Here is a 23,699-nt window from a genome sequence, read left to right on the forward strand (position 1 = left end):
TTATGGATGGCATGCTTATTTATTTTTTGATAAGAAGGTTGATCAAGTTTTTAAGTCTCATATTATAAGAAGTGCACTTTTGAGAGTTTGGAAAAAGTATTATTATAAATTAAATGTTAAAATTCCAATTTGGGCTATTCCGGAACATGCAATACAAGGAATTACAAGGGGAGTTAAACTGAAAGGGATTGTTTATAAGAATTTGCTTATTGCAAGAGGACAGGACTGGCAATTTAAATTATTGGATGATTTGAAACAAGATAATATTCTCCAGTCCTGGTTTTTATATGGTCAGTTGGTGGAGAGGTGGCATATAGACCAAAAGCTTGGTTTAACTTTGGAAGATGTGAACTTGATAAAGCAGATTAAAGATCAAAGTAGAGCCCATATTAGGAGAATTTATAGTGTTTTGATAGTATTTGATTCAGAAACAGAATTAGTTAAAGATTGTATGATTAAATGGGCACAAAATATTCAAGAACCAATTATGTTAGATACATGGGAGGTAATTTGGGTAAGAAATGTCAAGTTCACCCAAGCACAGAATTTAAGGGAAAAATTTTTATAAAATGTTTTATAGATGGCATCTAGATCCCCAAAAATTGTCTTGCATGTATCCAAATTTGCAGCCAAAATGTTGGAGATGTGGTAATTTAGACGCAACTTATTATCATATTTAGTGGACATGGAGGGATGTAAAGGCTTTTTGGATTAAGATCTGGTGGAATATTCAACAGATTTTTAAGAAAAAGATAAAATTTACACCGCAATTATTTTTATTGGGTATTATGGAAAATTTGGATTCTAAAGAAATGAATCTGATGTTGTATTGTATAACAGCAGCAAGATTATTGATTGCTCAAAACTGGAAGAAAGAGATATTTCAGATAATCAGATAATCTGAGACCTCCGGTGGCTCGGCAACGGCCGATGGAGGCTTTCTGACAGCCTCCCGTCCGGGACTGCGTTAAAGCTGCTGAAACAGCGTCTACCAGCTGTTTGGTGGCTTGAGCTTTCTCTCCGGGAGAAGGAGAGAAGGCGAGCTTTACTCTGAGTAGGAGTAGAGTTCCCTAGTCTCCCTAGGAGTTTCCAGGGAGACGAAGGTGAGAACTCCTTTGGAGCTCAGAGCTTTCTCCGCAGACCGGGATGTCTTCGTCTTTGCAGCGAAGCCAGACGTCGTCTCCACCTCTGAAATTTTGAAACTTTTTAAATGTGAGTAACAACAGACAGAGCTGACCAGGAACTTGGACTTGTTTGGAAAAAAATACAAGTTTAACTCAGAAGGAACAAAGGCTTCTAATCAAATGTTATAATTGAAAGTTAACTTTGGGGGGGAAAAAATGGCTGCGGGCGAGCCGCTTCTTTGTTTCAAAGGGAAACTTTCACTTCTCTTCCGGTTGTGGATTGCTACATTGTAAACACTGTAAAGATTTAAAAAAAAGAAAAGAAAAAGAATTCAAGAAAAAGTTGTTTAAATACTTGCTGTTCTGGATTGACTATTAAGACTTTTTTAAAATTAAGAATGGCTTCTAAACGTACTGGAACTTCTGCAGTGCCTAAAGCAGCTACTTCTTCTCCAGCTGTACAATATACACAGCAGAAAGCTAAAACTCTTCCACCCTCGCCTCCTCCCTACATTTCTCTTAAAAATTTACAGGACTCTCTGGCACAAATTTCTAAACAAATAGTCCAACAAATGAGAGTGGAAACAGAAGAACTTCTTGGCAAGAAAAATGATGAATTGTGTGAAAATATGTCCCAAATTTTTCAAGGTTTTGCATTTCATGTGGATCGCATAGAGGGACATGTGGATGAAGTGGTAGAGAAAATGGAGGGAATGGAGGAGAGATTAGGAAAAGTAGAAGAAGGTGTGGAGATTGTTCAAAATGATATTGTAATGTCACAATACAGAGAAATGGAGCATGCTATAAGGATTAGAGGCTTAAAAGAGAATTTACAAGAGAAACTGAGAGAGGAGGTAGCAGCTGCCCTAGCCTTGGTTTTTGACTGCGATCCTGAAATTATATATGGAGAAATTGAAAAAGCATATAGAGTAAACTCATGGGTAGCACGTCAGAGAAAATTGCCTAGAGATGTTGTTGTCTACTTTTCCAGAAAAACACACCAAAATGATATTATACAAGCTTTTTGTCAGCAGAGATTTCAGATTGCTGCTCAAGATGTTATACTTTTGAAAGAAATACCTTCAAAAATCCTAAAAAAAGGAAAGGAATTTGCCTTTTTGGCCCAGGAGTTAAAGAAGCAACAACTGCCTTTTAGATGGGAGATACCTGTTGGAATAGCTTTGAATTATGCTGGGAATCGTTACAAACTTGATACAGTTCAGAAGGCTAAAGATTTTTATTTAACGGTTCTGAAAGCTGATTCACCTCCTACATCACCAACTAAAAGAACGGAAGAAGTAGTGGAACAAGTGATTGTAGAATTGCCTGGAGCTACATCGTTATCTGCAGGAGATTGTCAGAGTCAACAACTAATGGAGGTAAAAGATGATTCAAAAGAGTAGACAATGACACGTGCAGCTTATAAACGAAGGGAAAGAGAACAACAAAAAGAATCTATGCCTCAAACATATTCGTTTATTTCAGAGCCAGTGGGAGGGGCTAGATCCAAAAGATCTGTCATGGCAGACCTGCAAGGAATGCTCCAGAAGCTCCAAAAGCCAAAAGATGGCTAGGTTAATGACTTTAAATGTTAATGGATTGAATTCACCACAAAAAAGGAAGAAAATATTTCATTATTTGAAACAATATAAAAATGATATTATATGTTTGCAAGAAATGCATATTACATCAAAAGATCAAAAGTATTTGATTAACTCTAAATTGGGTCTACATTTTATTGCCCCTGCACCAAAGAAAAAAGCAGGTATAGTTTTTTTATGTTAAGAAAGAATTATTGCCAAAGTTAATAGACTTTGATACAGAAGGAAGATTTGTGTTTATTGAACTTTTATTGAATGGGAAAAATGTCTTATTGTTGGCATATATGCACCTAACCAATATCAGCAGCAGAAACAATTTTACAGTCTTCTACATCAAAAGATAACTCAACTGGATTATAAATCTGTTATTATGATGGGAAATTGGAATGGTGTAATAGACCCTAACAAAGATAAAAAGACTTTTTCTAAAGCTTCAACCCAAACTAAATTGCCTAAAAGTTTTTTTGCACTGCAAGAGGATTTGGAGTTAAAAGATATATGGCGAGATTGGAATATCGGAGAAAGTGATTTTACTTTTTTTTCAGATAGACATCAAGCTCATTCTAGAATTGATTTTATTTTGATTACTAGTGACTTAATCCCTAAGGTTAAAAAAGTGAAGATTTTTCCTATGATCTTATCAGATCATAGTCCTGTATGGATGGAATTTTTAATTGATGGTGGAAGTAAAAGGACTTGGAGATTAAATGAGAATTTATTAAAATATGAAACTAATGTACAGAAACTTAAAGATCACTTAAAAGACTTTTTTATGTTGAATATGAATAAAGGCACTTATATATCAATGGTATAGGATGCAAGCAAAGCATTCATGAGAGGTGCTTTAATTTCAATGAATACTGCTCATAGGCGAAAGCAGTTACAAAGACATAGGGATCTGGAACAAGAGATAAAAATAAAAGAGAGAGCTTTCTCCTTAAATCCAATGGATAATAACTTAAAGGTATCTATTGCAATGCTGAAAGAACAATTTAACATGTTATTGGCCGATCAAATGGCAGTTAACCTGAGATATATGAAACATAATACATTCTGTAATGCAGACAAACCTGGAAGGTGGTTAGCTTATCAATTACGAAAGAAACAAAAACAAAGAATTATTGAGAAAATAAATTACAAAGATAAAGAGGTTTTCCAGCAAGATTTGATTAAAAAGGCTTTTTCAGAATACTTTTCAAAATTATATGCCTCTGAGAATATACAAACTTCTGAAATAGATAGTTATCTCCAACAAGTAAATTTTCCTAGACTTTCAGATGATCAAAAAGGAATGATGAATTGTCCGATTGTGCTGGATGAGATCATAGAGGCAATTAAACAATTGAAGGTTGGTAAGGCCCCTGTTACAGATGGACTAACGGCAATTTATTATAAAATGTTGTCTGAAGAAATGTTAGAACCCTTGAGATGTCTTTTTAACAGTATTTTGTTAGGAGAAGAAGTACCACCATCTTGGAGGTGTGCATTCATTTCACTTATACCAAAAGAGGATCAAGATTTGACTCAGCCTAAAAATTATAGGCCAATATCCTTATTGAATACGGATTATAAGATTTTTGCAAAAATCCTGGTTAATAGACTAATGCAAGTATTGAAACGGATTATTCATGTGGATCAGTCTGGATTTATAAATGGTAGATATATGAAGAATAATGTCAGACAAATTGTAAATTTGTTGGAATATCTGGATAAAAATAATCAAATCCCGGCGGCTCTTATCTTCCTGGATGCTGAAAAGGCCTTTGACAAGCTGGACTGGCAATTTTTATTACGAATGGTGGATAAAATGAATTTTGGTGACAGATTTCTATCAGTGTTAAAGGCTATTTATCAACAACAATCAGTGCAAGTGGTAGTAAATGGAGGATTGACAGACTTAATTAAAATTGAGAAAGGTACGAGGCAAGGATGCCCATTATCACCTTTATTGTTTATATTGACTTTGGAGATTTTACTAATTCAGGTTCGCGAATCATCGAGCATAAAAGGAATAACTTTGGGTATATTATTGGGGAGAATTTCAGTGGTTAAAATGAATGTTCTTCCTAAATTTCTTTTTTTGTTTCAGATGATACCTATTTTAAAAAAGAATTTAAATTTGGAAGAGTGGCAAAGAGGTGTCAATAGGTTTATTTGGCAGGGAAAAAAACCGAGGGTTAAATTTAAAATTTTGCAAGATGCAAGAGAAAGAGGGGGACTTAAAGCCCCAAATTTAAAATTATATTATGATGCGGTGGTTTTAACTTGGATTAGTGATTGGATTAATTTAACTAATAGAGATATATTGATTCTTGAAGGTTGGGATTTAATTTATGGATGGCATGCTTATCTATTTTTTGATAAGAAAGATGATCATGTTTTTAGGTCTCATATTTTGAGAACTGCACTTTTGAGAGTTTGGAAAAAGTATTATTATAAGTTAAGTTTTAAAATCCCAATGTGGGCTATTCCGGAATATGCAATACAAGGAATTACAAGGGGAGTTAAACTAGAGGGAATTGTTTATAAGGACTTACAAAAATTGTCTTGCATGTATCCGAACTTGCAACCAAAATGTTGGAGATGTGGTAATTTGGATGCAACTTATTATCATATTTGGTGGTCATGTAGGGATGTTAAAGCTTTTTGGATTAAGATTTGGTGGAATCTTCAACAGATTTTTAAGAAGAAGATAAAATTTACACCGCAATTATTTCTATTGGGCATTATGGACAATCTGGACTCAAAAGAAGTGAATTTGATGTTGTACTGTATAACAGCAGCAAGGACATTGATTGCTCAAAATTGGAAAAAGGAGACATTACCGAATATGGATGATTGGAGACAGAAAGTTTCATATTTTGCAGAAATGGCAAAAATATCCGCATACCTGAAGGATCAATATCAAGAGAAATTTATTCTGGTATGGAGAAGATGGATAGATTATATTCAGAGAAAATATGAAATGAACAATTACCATATAGCTTTTGATTAGTTATGGTTACTTATAAATATTTTTATATATAATTTAAATATATAGTTCATAGTTAAGGTGATTGTATGTTAGAGTTAAAGTAAGTTTATACTTGTTTATATTATGGTTGGGTTGTTTGGGTTAAACTTGGATTATTATATGTTTAATCCTGTACTCAGCTCTGGGAAGTCAGGGGGGGAGGGGGGAAGGGGATTAGGGGATTAAAATTATAAAAATTTATGTATATATATGTTATAGGTGAATAATAATTGTATTGAAAAAAGGAGATGCTCGGCTGGCACCCCAAACTGCACTCGAAGAGGCGGTTAAGAAGGAGAGGGGATGTAGTTAGGTGGAAAAGAGGAAGGTGGAGAGGTTGTGGGATTAGAGGGAGGAAGGACAGGAAAGTGAATGAGGGTGGAGGCAAGGCGGGGACCGCTGAGCGTCTCCGAAAATGTATTGATCTGGATTATTTTTTATTGCTTGTATATGTAAATGCATCATATTGGTATTTGTTGTTTAATTACAAAAATTAATAAAACTTTATTTAAAAAAAAAAAACAGCAGCAAGATTATTGATTGCTCAAAACTGGAAGAAAGAGATATTACCGACTATGGATGATTGGAGATTGAAGGTGTCATATTTTGCAGAAATGGCAAAAATTTCCGCATACTTGAAGGATCAATCTCAAGAAAAATTTATTTCGATGTGGAGAAGATGGATAGATTAAATGAAGAGAAAGTATGAAGTGATTAATTATCATATAGCTTTTGAATAAATTTTTTTTCTATTTTTTTTATATATTTAATATAATTTATATATATATATTATATTTAAGTTTATTATTGTATGTTAGAGTTAAAGTATGTTAATTTTGTTTGTATTATGAATGGATAGCTTAATTTAGACTTGGGATGTTATGTATTTATCCCTGTACTCAGTTCTGGGAAGTCCGGAGGGGGAGGGGGGAAGGGGATGAAGGGGTAGAATTATAAAAAAATTTGGTGTATTTATAAATGTAATGTAAATGTTTGTCTTTAAAAAGAGGAGATGATCGGCTAGTACCCCTAAACTGCATCCGAGGTGGTGGAAAAGAAGGTGATGGGATGTGTAGGATAGTTGGGAAGGAGGAAAGAGGAGAGGTAGTGGTCAAGAGGGGGAGGAAGGAAGAGGGAAGTAGGTAGGAAGGTGGAGGGAGTGTGGATGCAGGGGGGGGGACCGCCGATTATTTCTGAATACCTAATGAGTAGGCTTTTTATGTGTTTGTTTTTCTAATGAAATGCACCATATTTGTATTATTTGTTCATATGTTTATTTGAAAAAATTAATAAAAATTAAAAAAAAAAAAAAAAGAAACTCCAAGAAGCTGGGGTTCTTCTTCAATCAAGTCTGGACCCACCTCAACCGACATGGAGAAGACTACCCTGATGATGAGACCCAGGTGGATGTTGTGGTGGGCAACCCTGAAGGGGAGGCAGAGGAATGGGTGACAATTCTCCATGACAAAGGCTACCTTGAACTAGCAGACCCAGACACATTCCTCTGTACAGGGGACCCTGTACAGACCCAGCAGGCAGAGGTAGAGGTTCAGAAGGTCAATCAGGGGAGTAGACTGGTGACCAAATACATTTAGAGATTTCAGGAGAATCGCAGGGAGGCTGAGGCATTGGCCAGAGCAGCTCTTGACCCAATAGGGACTGAGCTGCAACCTATTTCCACATGTGCCTAGCCCTAGCCCAAGGGATCCCAAATCAGCTTAGTGACTAGTACCAGTTGGTTACTACCATGAAGCTATACCTGGAGGTGTACAAAGACAGTGGGAGCTTTGGACCACAGGCAAAGAAAAGCCAAGAGAAGAGCACGTTGGGGAGAAGATGGCCAGCTGCAGCATCCCTGGTGCTTACAGGGCCATCCGACCATGTTCCCATCAGGTGTTTCCGCTGTGGCCAAGAGGGACACAGGGCAGCGATGTGCCCGGCACCTACCATCGAATGGCTTCCGTGGTATTGACTCCTTTGAAGCCAAAGAAGTTGCTGGAGAAGGGGAAGGAGAAGTCACAAGCAGCAACCCAGGTCATTTAGGTCTTCCCCTCTAGACCATGGAGGTGATGGAACTCTGACTGAAAAGGGGCCACCGATGACCATTTATGACAGTGAGAGTGAGGGAGAAGATGACCTGATGGTGAGTGGACCTGTCAACCACCTTGAAGTTAGGGTAGACATCAAGGCATCCCGCGAGGGGCGAGGGGGATGGTTAAGGCCCTCATAGACTCTGGCTGCTCCCGTTGCCTAATTAGTCAAGCTGCAGTGCAGAGGAAGCTCAAAAGACCTGTGAAGATTGAACAGGTTGATGGCTGATAGGAGGCAAGGCTGCTTCCCATCTGATGGAGCTGGGGCAGCTAGAGGTGGGAGACCACCAAGAGACTATTTGTTTTATGGTTGCCCCAAAGATGGCAGAGGACATGATCCTGGGCCTGGCTTGGTTAGCCAAGTGAGATTATGTGTTGATTTCCGTGGGTTTAATGGTGTGTGCATGGAGAACATTTATCCCCTCCTTCTTATGAAGGATATGCTGGGCCATTTGGCTAAAGGAAAGAACCTCATGAAATTAGACCTGAGGGAGGCATACTACCAAGTAAGGATTAAGGAAGGTGACAAGTAGAAGACAGTCTTCAACTGCCCCCTTGGTAGCTACCAATTCAAAGTTATGCCATTTGGGCTACAGGGAGCCCCTGCAGTATTCATATAACTCATAAATGAGGTGCTGCATGAGCATCTGTACAAGGGGGTCTTAGTGTATCTTGATGACATCCTCATTTACATGGAAACCATGGGTGAGCACATGAAATTCGTACAACAGTTACTGAAAAAACTATTGGATGCTAAACTGTATGCTAAACTGTCAAAATATGAGTTTCACAAATCTATATTGGACTATTTAGGCTACCGTGTGTCATGTGAGGGGATAGAGATGGACCCGGGGAAGGTGAAGTCCATCTTGGAAAGGCAAGCCCCTTGCACCCAAAAGCAATAGCAGATTCCTGGGATTTGCAAACTTTTACCAGCAATTCATCCCCTCTTTTGCCACAATTGATTTATCAATCCTGGGCTGTTGAAAATAGGGAAAGGTGGGGAGAAGCCCCGGCTGTATCAGCCCTTGAACTAGACTCTGGAGTGCCAAGCAGCATTCAAAAAGCTCAAGGGGCTATTTGCTGCTGAACCCATGCTAAAACACCCAAACCTTGAAGAGCCTTTTTGTGATCATGGCAGATGCCAGCAATGTGGCTGTGGGAACCGTCCTCAAGCACAATGGAGAGGGGAACTTACATGTGCATGTACATATCTCGCAACTAAATGAGACAGAATGGAGGTGAGCAGTCTGGGAGAAATAGGCTTTTGTGGTGCAGTGGGTGCTACTAACTTGGAGGCAGTTCCTAGAGTGAAGCAAAGCCCCCTTTGAAGTGTAGACTGAACATAAAAACTTAGAAGCCCTGAAAACCCCCATAAACTTTCTCCTAAGCAAGTCACATGGGCATAGTATTTCAAAAGGTTTGATTTTGAATTAAAATACATCCCAGGGGGGAAGAACTTCCTAGCTGATGCTCTGTCCTGCATGCCCCAATACAAAAGCACCCGGAAGGAGATGGTGAGTTCTGTTGTTCCCAATAGACAGCAAGCAGCACAAGCACAACTAGACGGCAGGAGAAAAAGATAAGCTCACCCCCCCACCTATCCATTTGTACAACAACTGAAGCAAGAGCTGCAAACCAATGTATGTTTTGTAGCTCATCAGAAAGAATTGACCATGAGGGAGGGGTTGGCATGGAAAGGGGACAAATTGTATGTCCCAGACAGCCTGTGACTGCAAGTCCTGCAACGCAGCCACAATGACAAGCAGGCAGGCCACTTTGGGTTCCTAAAGACGCTGCATCTCACGAATTGTCAGTTCTGGTGGCCAAAGATGAAGAAAGACATTGAGAACTATGTGGGCAGCTGTGCTGTCTGGGTGGCCAGCAAAAGACTACCAGGGAAGAGTCCAGGACTGTTACAGCAGGTAGCTGACTAAATCAGACCCTGGGAAGAGATAGCCATGGACTTTATAGTGGAAGCAAGCCACTTCATTGCATGTGCTGGACTACACTCAGCCCAGAGGCTAGCATAGATATTTTTTGCAACACATAAACCGGTTACATGGGGCACCTTAGTGCATCATTTCAAATCAGGGGATCCAATTTACTGCTAGGTTTTAGAGGGAGTTTGTAAAGATGATTGGGTCTTCCCAGGGGCTCAGTTCTGCTTTTCATCTGAGTATGAATGGATCTGCAGAATGAGCTAATGCTATAACAGTACCTGCATTGCTATGTGAACTACCAGCAAACAAACTGGTTAGAGTTCTTGCCATTTGCAGAAGTGGCGTATAACAACGCAGTGCACAGCAGTACTGGTTTCACTCCATTTAAGTTACCCACAGGAGTAGAGTTTGTGCCCATTCCAGAGTACCCACAGGAACCCCCATCCTCTACCACCCTAAGTGACTGGGTGGGTTCCTTTCAGAGGATTTGGAGTGATGCAAAGAAGGCTTTGAATAAGGCAGCCGAAAGCCAGAAAAGTCAAGTGGATAGAAAGCGAGCTCCGCAGGATACATTCCATGTAGGGGATAAAGTGTATATGTCTACTAAGTATCTTAAGTTGAAGCAAAGTTGCAAGAAGCTAGGGGCAAAGTTCGTCGGTCATTTCCCTATTGTAAAGATCATAAATCCAGTGACAGTAGAATTAAAACTACCAAGGCTATTAGGTAAAGTTCATCCAGTATTCCATTGCAGTGTACTGAAACCACACAGGGGATCCACAATGAGGTCAGTAGGGAAGCAGCCCCAGTCCCAATAGTGGTAGAGAAGAAAATGCACTATGAGATTAAGCAGATCCTTGATTCTAGAATCCACAAGGGAAAATTGCAGTACTTAATCCAATGGGGGGGATGGTTTACCCGATGTCAGAAGCTAGATGGGTAAAAGCCCAGCACGTACAAGCAGATTATTTGGTGAAGCAATTCCACATTAAATACCCCTGGAAACTGGGACCAACATGAGGGGGAACTAACAGGCAATAATGTGTATTCCTTTTGTTTTCCAGGTGCCCTTTTTCTTGTAGGGAGCCAGCCTATCAAGCTATGAACACTACTGTCTTTAGGACCGCTGTTGCACACACCATTAGAGCTGTTAGCTTGCCAACAGTTATGGTGGGTGGGGGAGAATGGAAGAGTTTGGGATTCACAGGTGCTCCCTATCAGCATGAGAGCCCATTGAGAGAATGTTTTGATGGACTGAAGTTTCTTTTCATAACAATTGCTGGAAGATTTATTGGACAATGTGACCTGAACTGTCAGAGAGGGGAGGGAAAGTTTTGCTCTTTTAATTATCTGTTTCCGCCATAGTTTCAGAGTTAGCTTTACTTCAAACTTGCCGGATTGTTTATGCCTAATAAAGTTAACATAGGAGCTCATCATGTCTCTAGTGTTTTGCTTGGTTGGGCTTTTCAGCTGGAACATGACAGTGTCCCTTCTATGTTCTTTAGACTGGAGATAATATTTTAATTGTCATGAGTTTTTCCTTTGTGGTGTCTGGGTTCATGACTGGTCCTAAGGGCAAAAGGAAATGTAAATCTTAAGTGTTTTGTTTTTCTGATTTGGTCTTGCCTGCACTATAAAAAAGATGTTGAGACTCTAGAAAGAGTGCAGAGAAGAGCAGCAAAGATGATTAGGGGCCTGGAGGCTAAAACATATGAAGAACAGTTGCAAGAACTGGGCATGGCTAGTCTAGTGAAGAGAAGGACCAGGAGCAGTGTTCCAATATTTGAGGGGCTGCCACAGAGAAGAGGGGGACAACCTATTTTCCAAAGCACCTGAAGGCCAGAAAAGGAACAATGGATGGAAACTGATCAAGGAGAGATTTAACCTAGAAATATGGAGAATTTTTCTGACAGTGAGAACAATCAATCAATGGAATAGTTTGCCTTCACCACTGGAGGCTTTCAAGAAGAGACTGGATGGCCACTTGTCAGAAATGATATTGGGTTTCCTGCTTGAGCAGGGGTTGGACTAGAAGACCTACAACAGGAGTTCCCAACTGGGGATGCGAGACGATATTCCGGGGGGGGGGGGACAAAAACGTGCGTTTAGAAATTTCAAAATTATAGTGTATATACACAATTTGTTGTTGTTATTTTGAAATTTTGTCAGGGGGTGCGAGAATATATCAGAAGCAGGGTATAAGGGTGTGGGGTATAGAAAAGGTTGGGAACTGCTGACCTACAAGGTCTTTTTCAACTGTTATTCTCCGTCTAAGTGTTCCAGTGATAAGAAATAAAGTAGCTTAGATATCCCCAAAGAAAAAAAAAGGAATGTCATTGTGAGAATTTTGGATTTCTAGACCATGCGGTCCGTTGGATGTTGTTTACCGGGAGGCAGTTTCTGGAGGATAGCAAGATCCCTTTCAAGGTGTGGATGGATCACAAGAATTTGGAGGGTCTCAAGACACCCAAAAAACTGTCCCCCAAGCAGGTCCAATGGACTCAATATTTCAATCGTTTTAACTTTATCCTTCAGCATCTGCCAGGAGGAAAACAATTCTAAGTATTAAAAAAAAATTGTTACTCTATACTGCACGGATGTCAAACTCGCCACATCATGTGATGTATTGCTGGAGCTGGGGTGGGCATGGCATCCATATGATGCAACCGGCCTGTGGGCTAGCAGTTTGACACCCCTGCTATAGTGTTTGCAAGCAAACAATTTGCAAGCACTTTGGGAACTGCTCTATTTTTTAAGTACTGTACTTTGTAAACCATTGTGTTTGCAAAGTATTGAGCTTTTATTTTGGATATTAGCATATATTACTGTAGTTTGTAGGTTTTCAATTTAAATTGCCTCCAGAAGTTGTGGGTGCCCCATCACTGGAACCTTTTAAGAAGAAACTGGGTAGGCATTTATCAGAAATACTCTCTTATGAGAGCAGTGGGTTAGACTAGATGACCTCAAGGTCTCTTCCATCTCTGTTACTATTGCAAGCTGAGAGTTCTGCAAATTCCTCCCCCATCTCCCTCTGGGTGCCTGGCTGGAGACTATTTTAAAGCAACAAACACACACACACACAACTGAGCTGGCTAGCAACAGTTTCTTTTTTTTAAAATATAACTGCAATGGCTGTAAGCCCTGCTTGGAGGTAGTTTAGTTCCTGAGCCTGGCACTGGAAACAGCTGATGGGCAGCTGGTGGGAAATCCTCCCAGTTCAGTTAACTTGGCAGCTATCAGAGGAAATAGTAAGTCAGATCTTCGTTCATTTAACAACCCATATAATTTAATTAATGAATTTGATTTTAAAAATGTGTAAAACTGAGTCTGATTCATTTGATAAATTTTTGGACTTACGAGCCTAATAGCCAGGCTCCATTAGGTTCATACCTTGAGGACTACCTATTACAGGCCTCATACCTTGAGGAGTCCTCATACCTTGAGGACTACCTATTACAGGCCATCCAACCAACTGAAGGACATAGATGAACCCTTAGCTAATCAGTTAGCTGATGTGTGCAGGAAATACACCACTGTATTAATGTAATGTAAATAGTAAGTAATGTAGTAATCATACTATTACCAAAATTGTTCACCAGGCATTACAGATTTTTCATATGGCAAGGCTTCTGTCAGCAGAAAAGGGAAAATATTCCTTTAAAACCGCAATGCTAAATGCATATTTAATCTGGATCTGTGATGGTTTGGAGATAAGCACAATGGAAGGATATGATTTATCTTTATGTGACAGTAAACCTTTAATTATAGAATGACTATTGCCAAACCGCAAAGGTTGGGGACCACTGGTTTAGGGTACAGAATGTGTGTCAACTCTACAACAAACCTGGCCGAATCCACCTTGCTCATTCTAGGTTGCCACAAGAAAGGCAGGGGTGTGGAGTGTCTTTGCTAGTCTAAACAATTCTGAGTCCCATGGAAACCATGGTCATTCTATCAGTTAGCTTAGAAGGTTAGGCATTTTGTTAGAAAGCCCGCCAAATTATTCTATTGGGGAATGTAGCCGATTGCATAGCTTGGGGTGAGAAGTTTGACTTTGTAGTAATGTAACTCTTTAGAGGGAATTTCAGACTTGGTTTCACTTTTGACTGTGCTGATATTTTGTAATCAATAAATATGTTCTTTGAGGAAACCTCTAGCCTCAGAGTTCTGATTTTGTTGGTCTTAGCAGCGGAACCATGGTATTAAACGAAGTCTCACACAAAACTTTTTTTCCCTGGGATGCTGAGCCCCGGCCACCTACCCACCACTTTTGGGAGACCAGCAAAGATTCAATGAAGAATCTGCAATGAAGAAGAAGAAGGATGAATCTGCCACTGGGATTCGGCCATCGGAGTGCAAGCAGCTGCTCAGATCACTGAGGAAGTGCTGATGACAGGGGCTCAGCCGAAGAACCGGATAATCCAACCTGGGAAGTTGGTACTGCAGGAGGGAGTCACGATCCTGGCAGACCTCTATCGGGCAGAGATAGCCCCTCAGCGCAAAAGCACCCCCAAGACTGCTGAAGATGAGCTTTTATTGATTCCACTGCATGGTCCTTCATCTGCCTCACAAAAGAAGGTGAAGGGGTCAACCAGTTGGAATGAATCTGCAGAGTGTAAGTACCAGCTAGCGGTCCACAGTTTAAAAAGTTTGACTGGCTGGAAGTCAAAGAAGTAGTTCCTGCTACACAGTGCGAGTGCTCAATGGGGAGTAAGGCAAGGACATAGCCGTCACTTCCACCCACTCACTGGAGTTCCAGTCCCATTGCTGGAGCCTGCGCTGCATCACCTGCTCCTCCATCGGCAGTGGTGTCAAGCCCCTGATCCTAACTGAGCCCCCTGCAGCCGCCTTGGGCTGCAAACCCAGGGGTCCAGGAGAGAGGATTCCAGAGGGTGATACGGCCATGACCGCAGGATCAGCAGGCTGCCCAGCAACCTTGGTATTTGGCACCCCAACCTATGGAGCCACCTCCTATTAAACCCATGTTTGATGGGGACCCTGAAAAGTTATCTTTCTTCCTAAATCAAGTGTGAGTCCACTTTGATTGCTATGTTTATGCCTACCCTGACAATGCTGCAATGGTGAATGCAGTGACAACAAATTTAAAAGGGGAAGCAGCTGAGTGGGTGACCAACCTTCATGATGAGGGGGCTCTGGAATTGCTAGATGTGAACCTATTCATGGAGCAATTGAGAGCAAGATTTGAGGATGAGTCCCAGGCACTGCAGGCAGAAAAAGAGATTGACCATTTAAAGTAGTGAGGACACCCAGCAAGAGAATATGTTTGGGAGTTCCAGAAGGTTGCTGGTTGGTTAGGATAGTGGTCAGAACAATCGCTCATCCACTATTTCAAGAAGGGGCTGGACCATGACCTACTCCAAACATGCATCTACTGAGGGATTCCAAATCAACTACAAAATTGGTATAGTATGAAAGCAGCTTTGGATATCGAGTTAGATTAAACCAAGAAGCCAGCTACCACCAAACCAAAGCTGAGAAATGCCTATTTGATCGACAGCCTCAGGCTACCTCTCTGAGCACTCCAAGCACCTGCCGGAGTCCTTATCAAGTGTTTTAGATGTGGGCAGCAGGGTCATCACGACACTGAGTGCCTAGCTTCGGCCCCTCAAGTCAAAACTACACCTGCTTTGACCACTAAGCCAAGAAAACCACCACGAGCAGGATGAGAGAAATCTAATTGGGCCCAGCAGGAGCAAGCCATCCAAATCTCCTCTCCATCACAGGGGAAAGCAAGAGTTCCACTGGAATGCCAGCCAGTGCCGGCACCTTATGACAGCGATGAGGAGGGCAAAGATGATCTGATGGCAAGTCGAGCCATCCCACCCTTCACTATTCCCACCAAAATTATAGTGCCAAAACCAGGGACCCAAACAGACTTAAACGTTTTGATAGACTCAGGTTGCACTAGATGCCTAATCAACCTCCCCACAGTGCTTAAGCTGGGCATTCATGGTAAATTATTGCCTCTGGCCATGAAATTTGAACAGGCAGATGGGTCTTTTATTGGAGGTTCCCCTGCAATGCACCTAACAGAGCCATTGCACCTAGAGATGTACTCTATGACACCCAATTGCCCCTGGGGTAGTTTTGAGTTCAAGGTGATGTTTGGTCTCCAGAGAGCTCTTGCCATGTTTATGCAGTTGATTAACCAAGTGCTACCTGATCACCTATACAAGGGAGTTTTAATTTACCTCAACGATATCCTTATCTACACTGAGACCATGGAGGAGCACGCCAAATTAGTTTGCGAGGTTCTCAAGAAGCTGCTGAAAGCTAGTCTTTATGCTAAGCTGTCTAAATGCAAATTTCACCAAACATGCCTCGATTACCTGGGATACCGAATCTCTAGTGAAAGAATAGAGATGGACCCTGCAGTGCTAGAATGGCAGCCCCCATGGACCCGTAAGCAGCTTCAAAGTTTTTTGAGGTTCACAACTTTTTATTGGCAGTTCATCCCCTGCTTTGCAAAAATAGCTATGCCAATTACTGAACTATTGAAGACTAAAAAAGGAGGGGGGAAGTCCTGATCTTGTCAGCCATTGCAATGGACTATGGCAGTGATGGCAAACCTTTTAGAGACCGAGTGCCCAAACTGCAACCCAAAACCCACTTATGTATTGTCGGGTACCAGGTGGCATGGCCCATTGGGTAGGTGTGGCTCATTGGGTGGGTGTGGCCCATTGGGTGGGTGTGGCTTTGATGGTAACGGCAGACTGGGTGGGACTAAAAAGTTCAATCAATCAATTCCAACTTTGTGAGATTTTTTTTCCCGTGAGAAGTTGAAATTGATTGATTGAACCTTTTTTTTTGCACACGGCGGCGGAGGCCTAAAGCGAAAAAGTTTTATAAAACCCAGCTGAAGGCATAGGACTGGGGCGATGGCGCGTGTGCCCACAGAGAGGGCTCTGAGTGCCGCCTCTGGCATGGGTGCTTTTGAGCAATTGAAAAGACTGTTCGCAGAAGAACCAGTTTTGATCCTGAGGAACAATTCATCATCCAAGCCAATGCAAGTGATGTTGCAGTGGGCACTGTTCTCCTATAGAGAAATCTTAAGGGTGATCTACAACTCTGTGCCTATACCTCAAGGAAACCTTCAAACACGGAGAGGCGGTGGGCTATTTTGGAGAAGGAGGCTTTTGCAGTAAGATGGGCACTCCTAACTTGGTGCCATTTCTTGGAAGGGAGCAAAGTGCCTTTTGAAGTGTGGACTAATCATAAAAATGTAGAGGCACTAAAAACCCCTCGAAAGTTGTCCCCTAAACAAATTTGGTGGGCACAGTATTTTAACCATTTTAATTTCACTCTCAAATACCTCCGGGGGGGGGAGAGAACTTTCTGGTGGATATATTATCTAGAATGCCCCAATATAAAAGTCCCCAGGAAGAAATTATCTATTCCACAGTCAGCTTCTCAAGTAACCACGAGGGTCAATCACAGAGGAAATCTGATGAGCCCGAGAGCCATCTAACACAAAAACTCAAAGAGGAACTAAGAATGGACCCCTGGTTCAGCAGCAATAGATCACTATTAACCTATTGGGATAACTAGCCTGGAAGAGATCTAAACTGTACCTTCCGATGTCCCTCAGAATTCAAGCCCTCCTAAAAACTTTACATTTGGTGCGGTGGCAGTTTTGGTGGCCAGGAATGAAAAAAGACATTGAAAGTTATGTAAAAAGCTATGCCACCTGTGTAGCTATGAAAAAATGCCCTGGTGAACCTCCTGATCTGTTGCAGCAGGTGGCAGATCCTTCCCAACCCTGCGAGGAGATAGCCATGGATTTTATTGTTGAGTTGCCTGAAAGTAGGGGAAGCACATTAATCTGGACTGTCATTGACCTTTTTGCAAAGCAAGTGCATTTCATCGCTTGTTTGGGACTTCCATCTGGCCAGAAACTGGCTTGGTTATTTTTAAAACACATCTATTGACTCCACGGATGCCCTGAAAAGGATTATATCATACACGGGTTCAATTTACTGCAAAATTCTGGAGGGAGTTTGTAAAACTGATTGGGTCCATCCAGGGACTTTCATCTGCTTTTCATATGAGTATGAATGGATCGGCTGAACTTGCGAATGCAATGGTAGAACAATACCTCAGATGCTATGTTAATTACCAACAGACTAATTGGGCGGACTCCTGCCTTTCGCTGAAGTAGCATACAATAATAAAGTTCACAGTAGCACTGGGCTTACTCCATTTAAGATAGCTACTGTTCGGGAGTTTGTTCCTATGCCCGAATATCTCCAGGAACCTCCTACTTCGCAGACTCTAGATCAGTGGGTGACCTCTTTGCAAAATGTTCGAGCGAACATAAAAAAAGCTTTATCCTAAATTGCTAAAATGTACAGTATAAAGAACACAACCGATAAGAAGCAGTCTTCCCAGAAGCCATTTCACATGTGGGAGAAGGTTTACCTCTCTACTAAATATTTAAGACTAAAATTACCAAGCATGAAATTGGGACCACAGTTTCTCATTCCTTTCCCTATAGTCAGAATTATAAATCTTGTCACAGTTCAGTTAAAGCTCCCAAGGCTATTAGGGAAGGTCCACCCCATTTTCCATTGCAGCTTGTTAAAACCATTCACAGAGTCATCCTTGAGGCCAATCCCTAAGAAACCATCTGGTCCCACTTTAGTAGAGGGGGAAACTCACTATGAGATAAAATGCATCATTGGCTCTAGATCATATAAGGGAAAATTACAATATTTAATGCAATGGAAAGGTTACCCCTTGTCAGAAGCTGCCTGGGTGAAATATACCAATGTGAAGGCAGACAGATTAATACAAAAGTTCTAGGACAGGCATCCTCAGAAGTCCAAGGGGGATTCCTAACCTGTACTTTTGTTTCCTTTGCAGGAATTGCTTTCTCCTTAGGACCCCCCCCCAGGACTCAATATAAGCATTCATAAGAGTGCGGCAAGCAAGTAAATGGACTCCCCAGCTAAACCATTATCCCAGGTTTCCCAGACTCCATTTTAAAAAGAACAGTTCTCTCATTTTTCTAGAAGCCAAGACAGGAGGCAAAAATAAGCACCAACTATTATTTCCAATTATTTTGAAAGTAAGAATTCTTCTTGCTTTTTAGTGTTTATACCTAATGAACAATCAGTTATACAATGATTTGCAGGCACACGGGAAGAGAATATGGTCATATTCAGTATTGAATCGGATGTAGAAGCAGACTAGTAGACAATGGAACTGTTTTTAACAAGGGAATCAAATACACCATATAATCACTGTTTTAATAGTATGAATACAGATAGTTTTCGACTTACAATCATTCATTTTACGACACTGAAAAAAGTTACTTATGATTGGTCCTCACACTTTCTCATGGTCCTGTAATCAAAATTCAGGCACTTGAATATTTACAATGGTTGCAGTATCCTGGAGTCATGTGATTGCCATCTGCAACTTTCCCAGCCAGCTTCCGACAAGCAATATCAATGGAGGAAGCTGGATTTGCTTAATAACTGCATAATCCACTTAACTGCAGTGATTTAACAACCATAGCAAAAAAGGTCATAAAATGAGGCATGATTCAATTAACAACTGCCTTGCTTAGCAATGGAAATTCTTCTCCCAGTTGTGGTAATAGGAGCTGTTGAAAGCAAAAGGCACCTCCATGTAGGACACATTAGAATGCAAGTGAGATTATGGGCATCCATGGCCTCCTTGCTGGCAGTGCCATTCAATGGCTGCCATACTCCTTGGCCTTGAGACTTTCAGTGCCCACAGAGGTGGAGGAGAGGCAAGATTTGATATTTTATAGAAAAAGTTTGGTGCTTCTTAATGTAGCATATTACATTTGTGACTCATATTGATCAGGGCCCGTGTTCATAAAATTTTAATCTACATGATATACTTTGCTTACCATGCTTTATCTAAACTTTGCTGCTTCTCCTGGAGCTCTTGCTTCAGGCTCTCCACTTCCACTTTTAGCTCAATGTTCTAAAAAAAGAACAGTGAAGAATCAACATAATTTACTGAACTGTAGTGTTGGATTTTCTGTTCTAGAAATTCAAATTCCGAAGTGAATTGCTTTTTATTTCAAACATACCTATGAAGAAATCATCCAAATCCATACAGGTGCAACTTAACTTATATTATTTACTGTGTAACCAAAAATATCTTTCCAATGCTATTCATTAAAGCATTGTAACAAACAGAGAGATGCTTCCTAAATGCAAACATTAATTTAGTGAAAAGTTACAGAAAGCCTTCCTTTGATTTTTTGGGCGAGATGGAAATCTATATAAATAAAAATGTAAATGTTCGTTTGTTCAAAATCTTAAATCTCCAAAAGTTCTTCACCGATTGCTTTGACATTTTGACACAACGTTGCATTCGAATACGCACATGTTTCTATATACCCTACTATTATATAGATGTCACACCTGTGACAGGTAAAAACATGCTTTTTTGAAAAACAGCACCATCTGTTGCTCAGGGCCAATCTTTAGAATTGTGCGGTTTAGATCTAGACACGGATTGCTTCTCACGTGGACAATTATATGTTGCATGTTCTAGAGTCGGCAAACCAGACAATCTTTATATCTGCACAGACAATGGAACAACAAAAAATATTGTATACCCACAAGCATTGTGAAATTAAACATATTACAAACGTGCGCTTTCTCTTTTCTTTCTTTTCCATTTAACCAGACTGAGCCACAGCAACGCGTGGCTGAGTACAGCTAGTAGATAATACAAAAGTATATTGCAAAAACTACAAGTCAATGTTTTCTGTTGTTCATGGTAGCCAATCAGAAACATTCAAACAAAAAAGCAAAAACAATATGCCCTAAAAATCTTTGGTTGAAACGAGAAGCAGAAATGTCATAAATTTTATGGATTTATTTTATTTTGACAGCAGGGAAGAAACAGGCAGGCTGGCAATAGAAGGAAGGAGGGGAGGAGGAAGGATGAATCCAACTGGCCCGGATGGGAGAATGATAGAGACAGAGTGCGAAGAGGTATAAGGGATGCGGGGGATGCGACTGTGGGAAGGGAGAAGAAGACCCGTGAAAGCGATAGTGGGGTGACCAAACCCAGCGGGGGCCCAGAAAAGAAAGCGAGCCAAGTGGACCCAACCAGTGCGGAGAATAGGAACATGGAATCACATACGCAAGGGGGACAGGGAATGTGGCTGAGGAGAGAGGGAAAGAAGAGTGCCACGTCCACCCCCAACCCATGGGCAAATGAGCCTGACAAGAGCAACCACATAGATAAGTCTTGCAGGATAGGGACAACCGGCGGAGGAAGGATCACCGCCAGAGCGCAGCTGATACAATCAGGACCGATAACAAGGTCCAGGGGCCGTGTGCAGGCCAAGTTTGAACTATAAAAACTCTCCCATAGACTGACCGTTTAAGCCCTGATGATGTCAGCAGGACGCTGACGAAAGCTTGGCGTTGGTATAGTAGTATTAAACTCCTAGAGTTTGATTATTTTACCCTGGTGTTTGTTTTTATTTATTTATTGGCATATATATATATAATGACTGGTAATAATGGTAAAGATTTGACCCTTGGGTGCATTCATCTCAAAACCAAAAATAACATTGACCACCAAGAGAAGGTTAAAATATTTAAAAGCATTTAAAACATTAAAAGCATTTAAAACATTTAAAATACAAGGCAACCAAGCTTTCGTTGGGCACTCCCGACATCATCAGGGTTGAAAAAGGCGGTTAAGGGTGGAACTTATATGCAGCCCTCAAGTGCCTGCATCCGGCTATGTGAACGTGTGATCGGACCCAGCTGCCTGTGCTCCTGCGCTCTGGATACATTCCTTTTACTTGTGCGTAAGCCCTTCGGACAAGTAAAAGGAATGTATATAATTAGCCACTTAGCCAATTCCGAGGTGGGGGTGCCCCTGAATGCCACGATAGGGCGGAGGGGAACGCCTGCCTTATGGATTTTAGGCAATCCATAAAACCTGGCCAACGCTGAATCGCTGGGACGTATCCTCCTCAAAACATCCTCCCCCAACCTCTTACTCCGTTTTAGGCCATCCAGCAGTTTGTTGGTATAATTCCTGAGCGTGGTCATAGGATCCTTATTGACCACCCTATATGCTGTTTTATCCTGAAGCAGTTCCAGCGTCTTATTCATATATGTCACCCTGTCCATCACAACCGTGGCCCTCCCTTTGTCCGCTGGAAGCACGACGATGGATTTGTCCCTCTTAAGTTGTTCTAGAGCCTCCATCTCCTGTTTGGACAACGTCTGGTATGGTTTGTGGTTTACCAGCAGGCCGGCAACCTGCTGCCTAAGTGCGTTCCTAGCCTCCTCCCCTCCCCTAATACGGAGCACCGTGGGCTCCAGCGCTGCTATGAAGTCCAATGCATATGCGTCCGTGAGATTATATCCCGCGTCCCTCTGCAGTAGAGCAAGCTGTGGTCTAGTAAGCGTCTTTGTAGATAGGTTGCAAACCAGTCTATCGATAAAGCCAACATCGTCCAACTCATGCAGGCCGTCAATCTTGCGTTGGAGCATCCCCCTCGTATGCTGGTTTCTCCTCCTGGAGGATTGCTGGATATGCCGGTCGAGTGCCTGAAAATGTTGGTTAGTCAGTTCTACACTGCACCTTTCCCGGCAATCTTGGGCCCACGTCTTCAAGCCGTCTATGCGCCTATGTTGGTCATTGATGAGCGCATACATGGTGCGGCGCTGGAATCGACGGACCACCTGCTGGCACTCCAAGGAATCGATGGCAGGTTTCCTCCTCAACCCCGGCACACCCGAACCATGGAGGAGATGGACATGGGGGCAAAAGGGAAGGGGCCGAAGAGGAGAACGGGGGGGGGGAGAGAAAGAAGAGGTGGGGAATACGGAGAGTGAGGAAAGAAGGGGTAGCACAACAGCGGGCAGGGGGGCAGGGGAACTAACAAAGGTGGCCACGCACGTAAAGGAGGGGAAGGGGGAACCACTGGGTTGCCCCACGGCAGCGGTGGCATCCCGACCACCCCACCCCAGCGGTTTATATACGAAGGAAGAGCAAAGGAAACTATCGAGCCGCCCCTCAGCAGTGGCGGCGGCCCGGCCACTCCACCCCACGACTCCGCTGTGCCCGAGCCAGTGCAAAGCAGGGGGCTCTCCGGGAGCCAGCGACCGGATCAAGAACGGCAGGCAGGGACATGCGAGGATACGACCCAAACAGGATGGCACCAATAGGAGGGACAGATAAGGGGGGGAGGAGAGGAGGGCCGATGAAGAGAATGGAGGGAAAGAGGAGGCGAAGAAGGAAGGCGAGCCTGGCCGGCCCAGAGGGGACGAATGGAGGAACGATAGGAGCGGTGTGCAAGGAGGTATAGGGGGCACGGGAAATGCGACTGCAAAAAGAGAGGGAGAGGCCCGTGGGAATGACAGCAAGGTGGCTAAAGCCAGCGGGGGTTCAGGAAAGGGAACGGGTATCCCGAGCCAAGTGAGTCCGACCAATGCGAGAAATAAGAACGCAGGACCACATGGGCAAGTGGGGCAGGGGACACGATTGAGGAGAGAAAAAAGGGGGCGCGTCCCATCTCGGCCCGCGAGCAAATGAGCCAGGTAGGGGCGGCCATATGGATAAGTTTTGCAGGATAGGGACGACTAGCGGAGGGAAAACCACCACCGGAGCGCAGCTGATGCAATCAGGACCGGTAACAAGGTCCAGGGGCCGTGTGCAAGCCACGTTTGACCTATAAAAGACTCTCCCATGGACTGGCTGTCTAAGCCCTGATGATAGCAGGACGCTGACGAAAGCTTGGCGTTGGTATAGCGGCATTAAACTCTTATAGTTTGATGATTTTACCCTGGTGTTCGTTTTATTTATTTATTATTGGCATATATATATATATATATATATATATATATATATATATATATATATATATATATATATATATATATATATATATATAT

General features: G+C 42.0%; 1 protein-coding gene across 1 annotated transcript in view; it reads right to left on the reverse strand.

Annotated features, from left to right (window-relative positions):
* The window catches only part of PDE4DIP (phosphodiesterase 4D interacting protein), a gene marked incomplete in the record, with an annotated part of 236,640 nt that overhangs the window by 148,813 nt on the left and 64,128 nt on the right, over window positions 1-23,699 (reverse strand). The window contains 1 exon segment of the mRNA XM_015824438.1: window positions 19,670-19,746. Coding sequence (XP_015679924.1) covers window positions 19,670-19,746 — 77 coding nt within the window.

The sequence above is a fragment of the Protobothrops mucrosquamatus genome, unplaced genomic scaffold, assembly GCF_001527695.2.
Source record: "Protobothrops mucrosquamatus isolate PMUCROS unplaced genomic scaffold, P.Mucros_1.0 scaffold_190, whole genome shotgun sequence".
NCBI lineage: Eukaryota > Metazoa > Chordata > Lepidosauria > Squamata > Viperidae > Protobothrops > Protobothrops mucrosquamatus.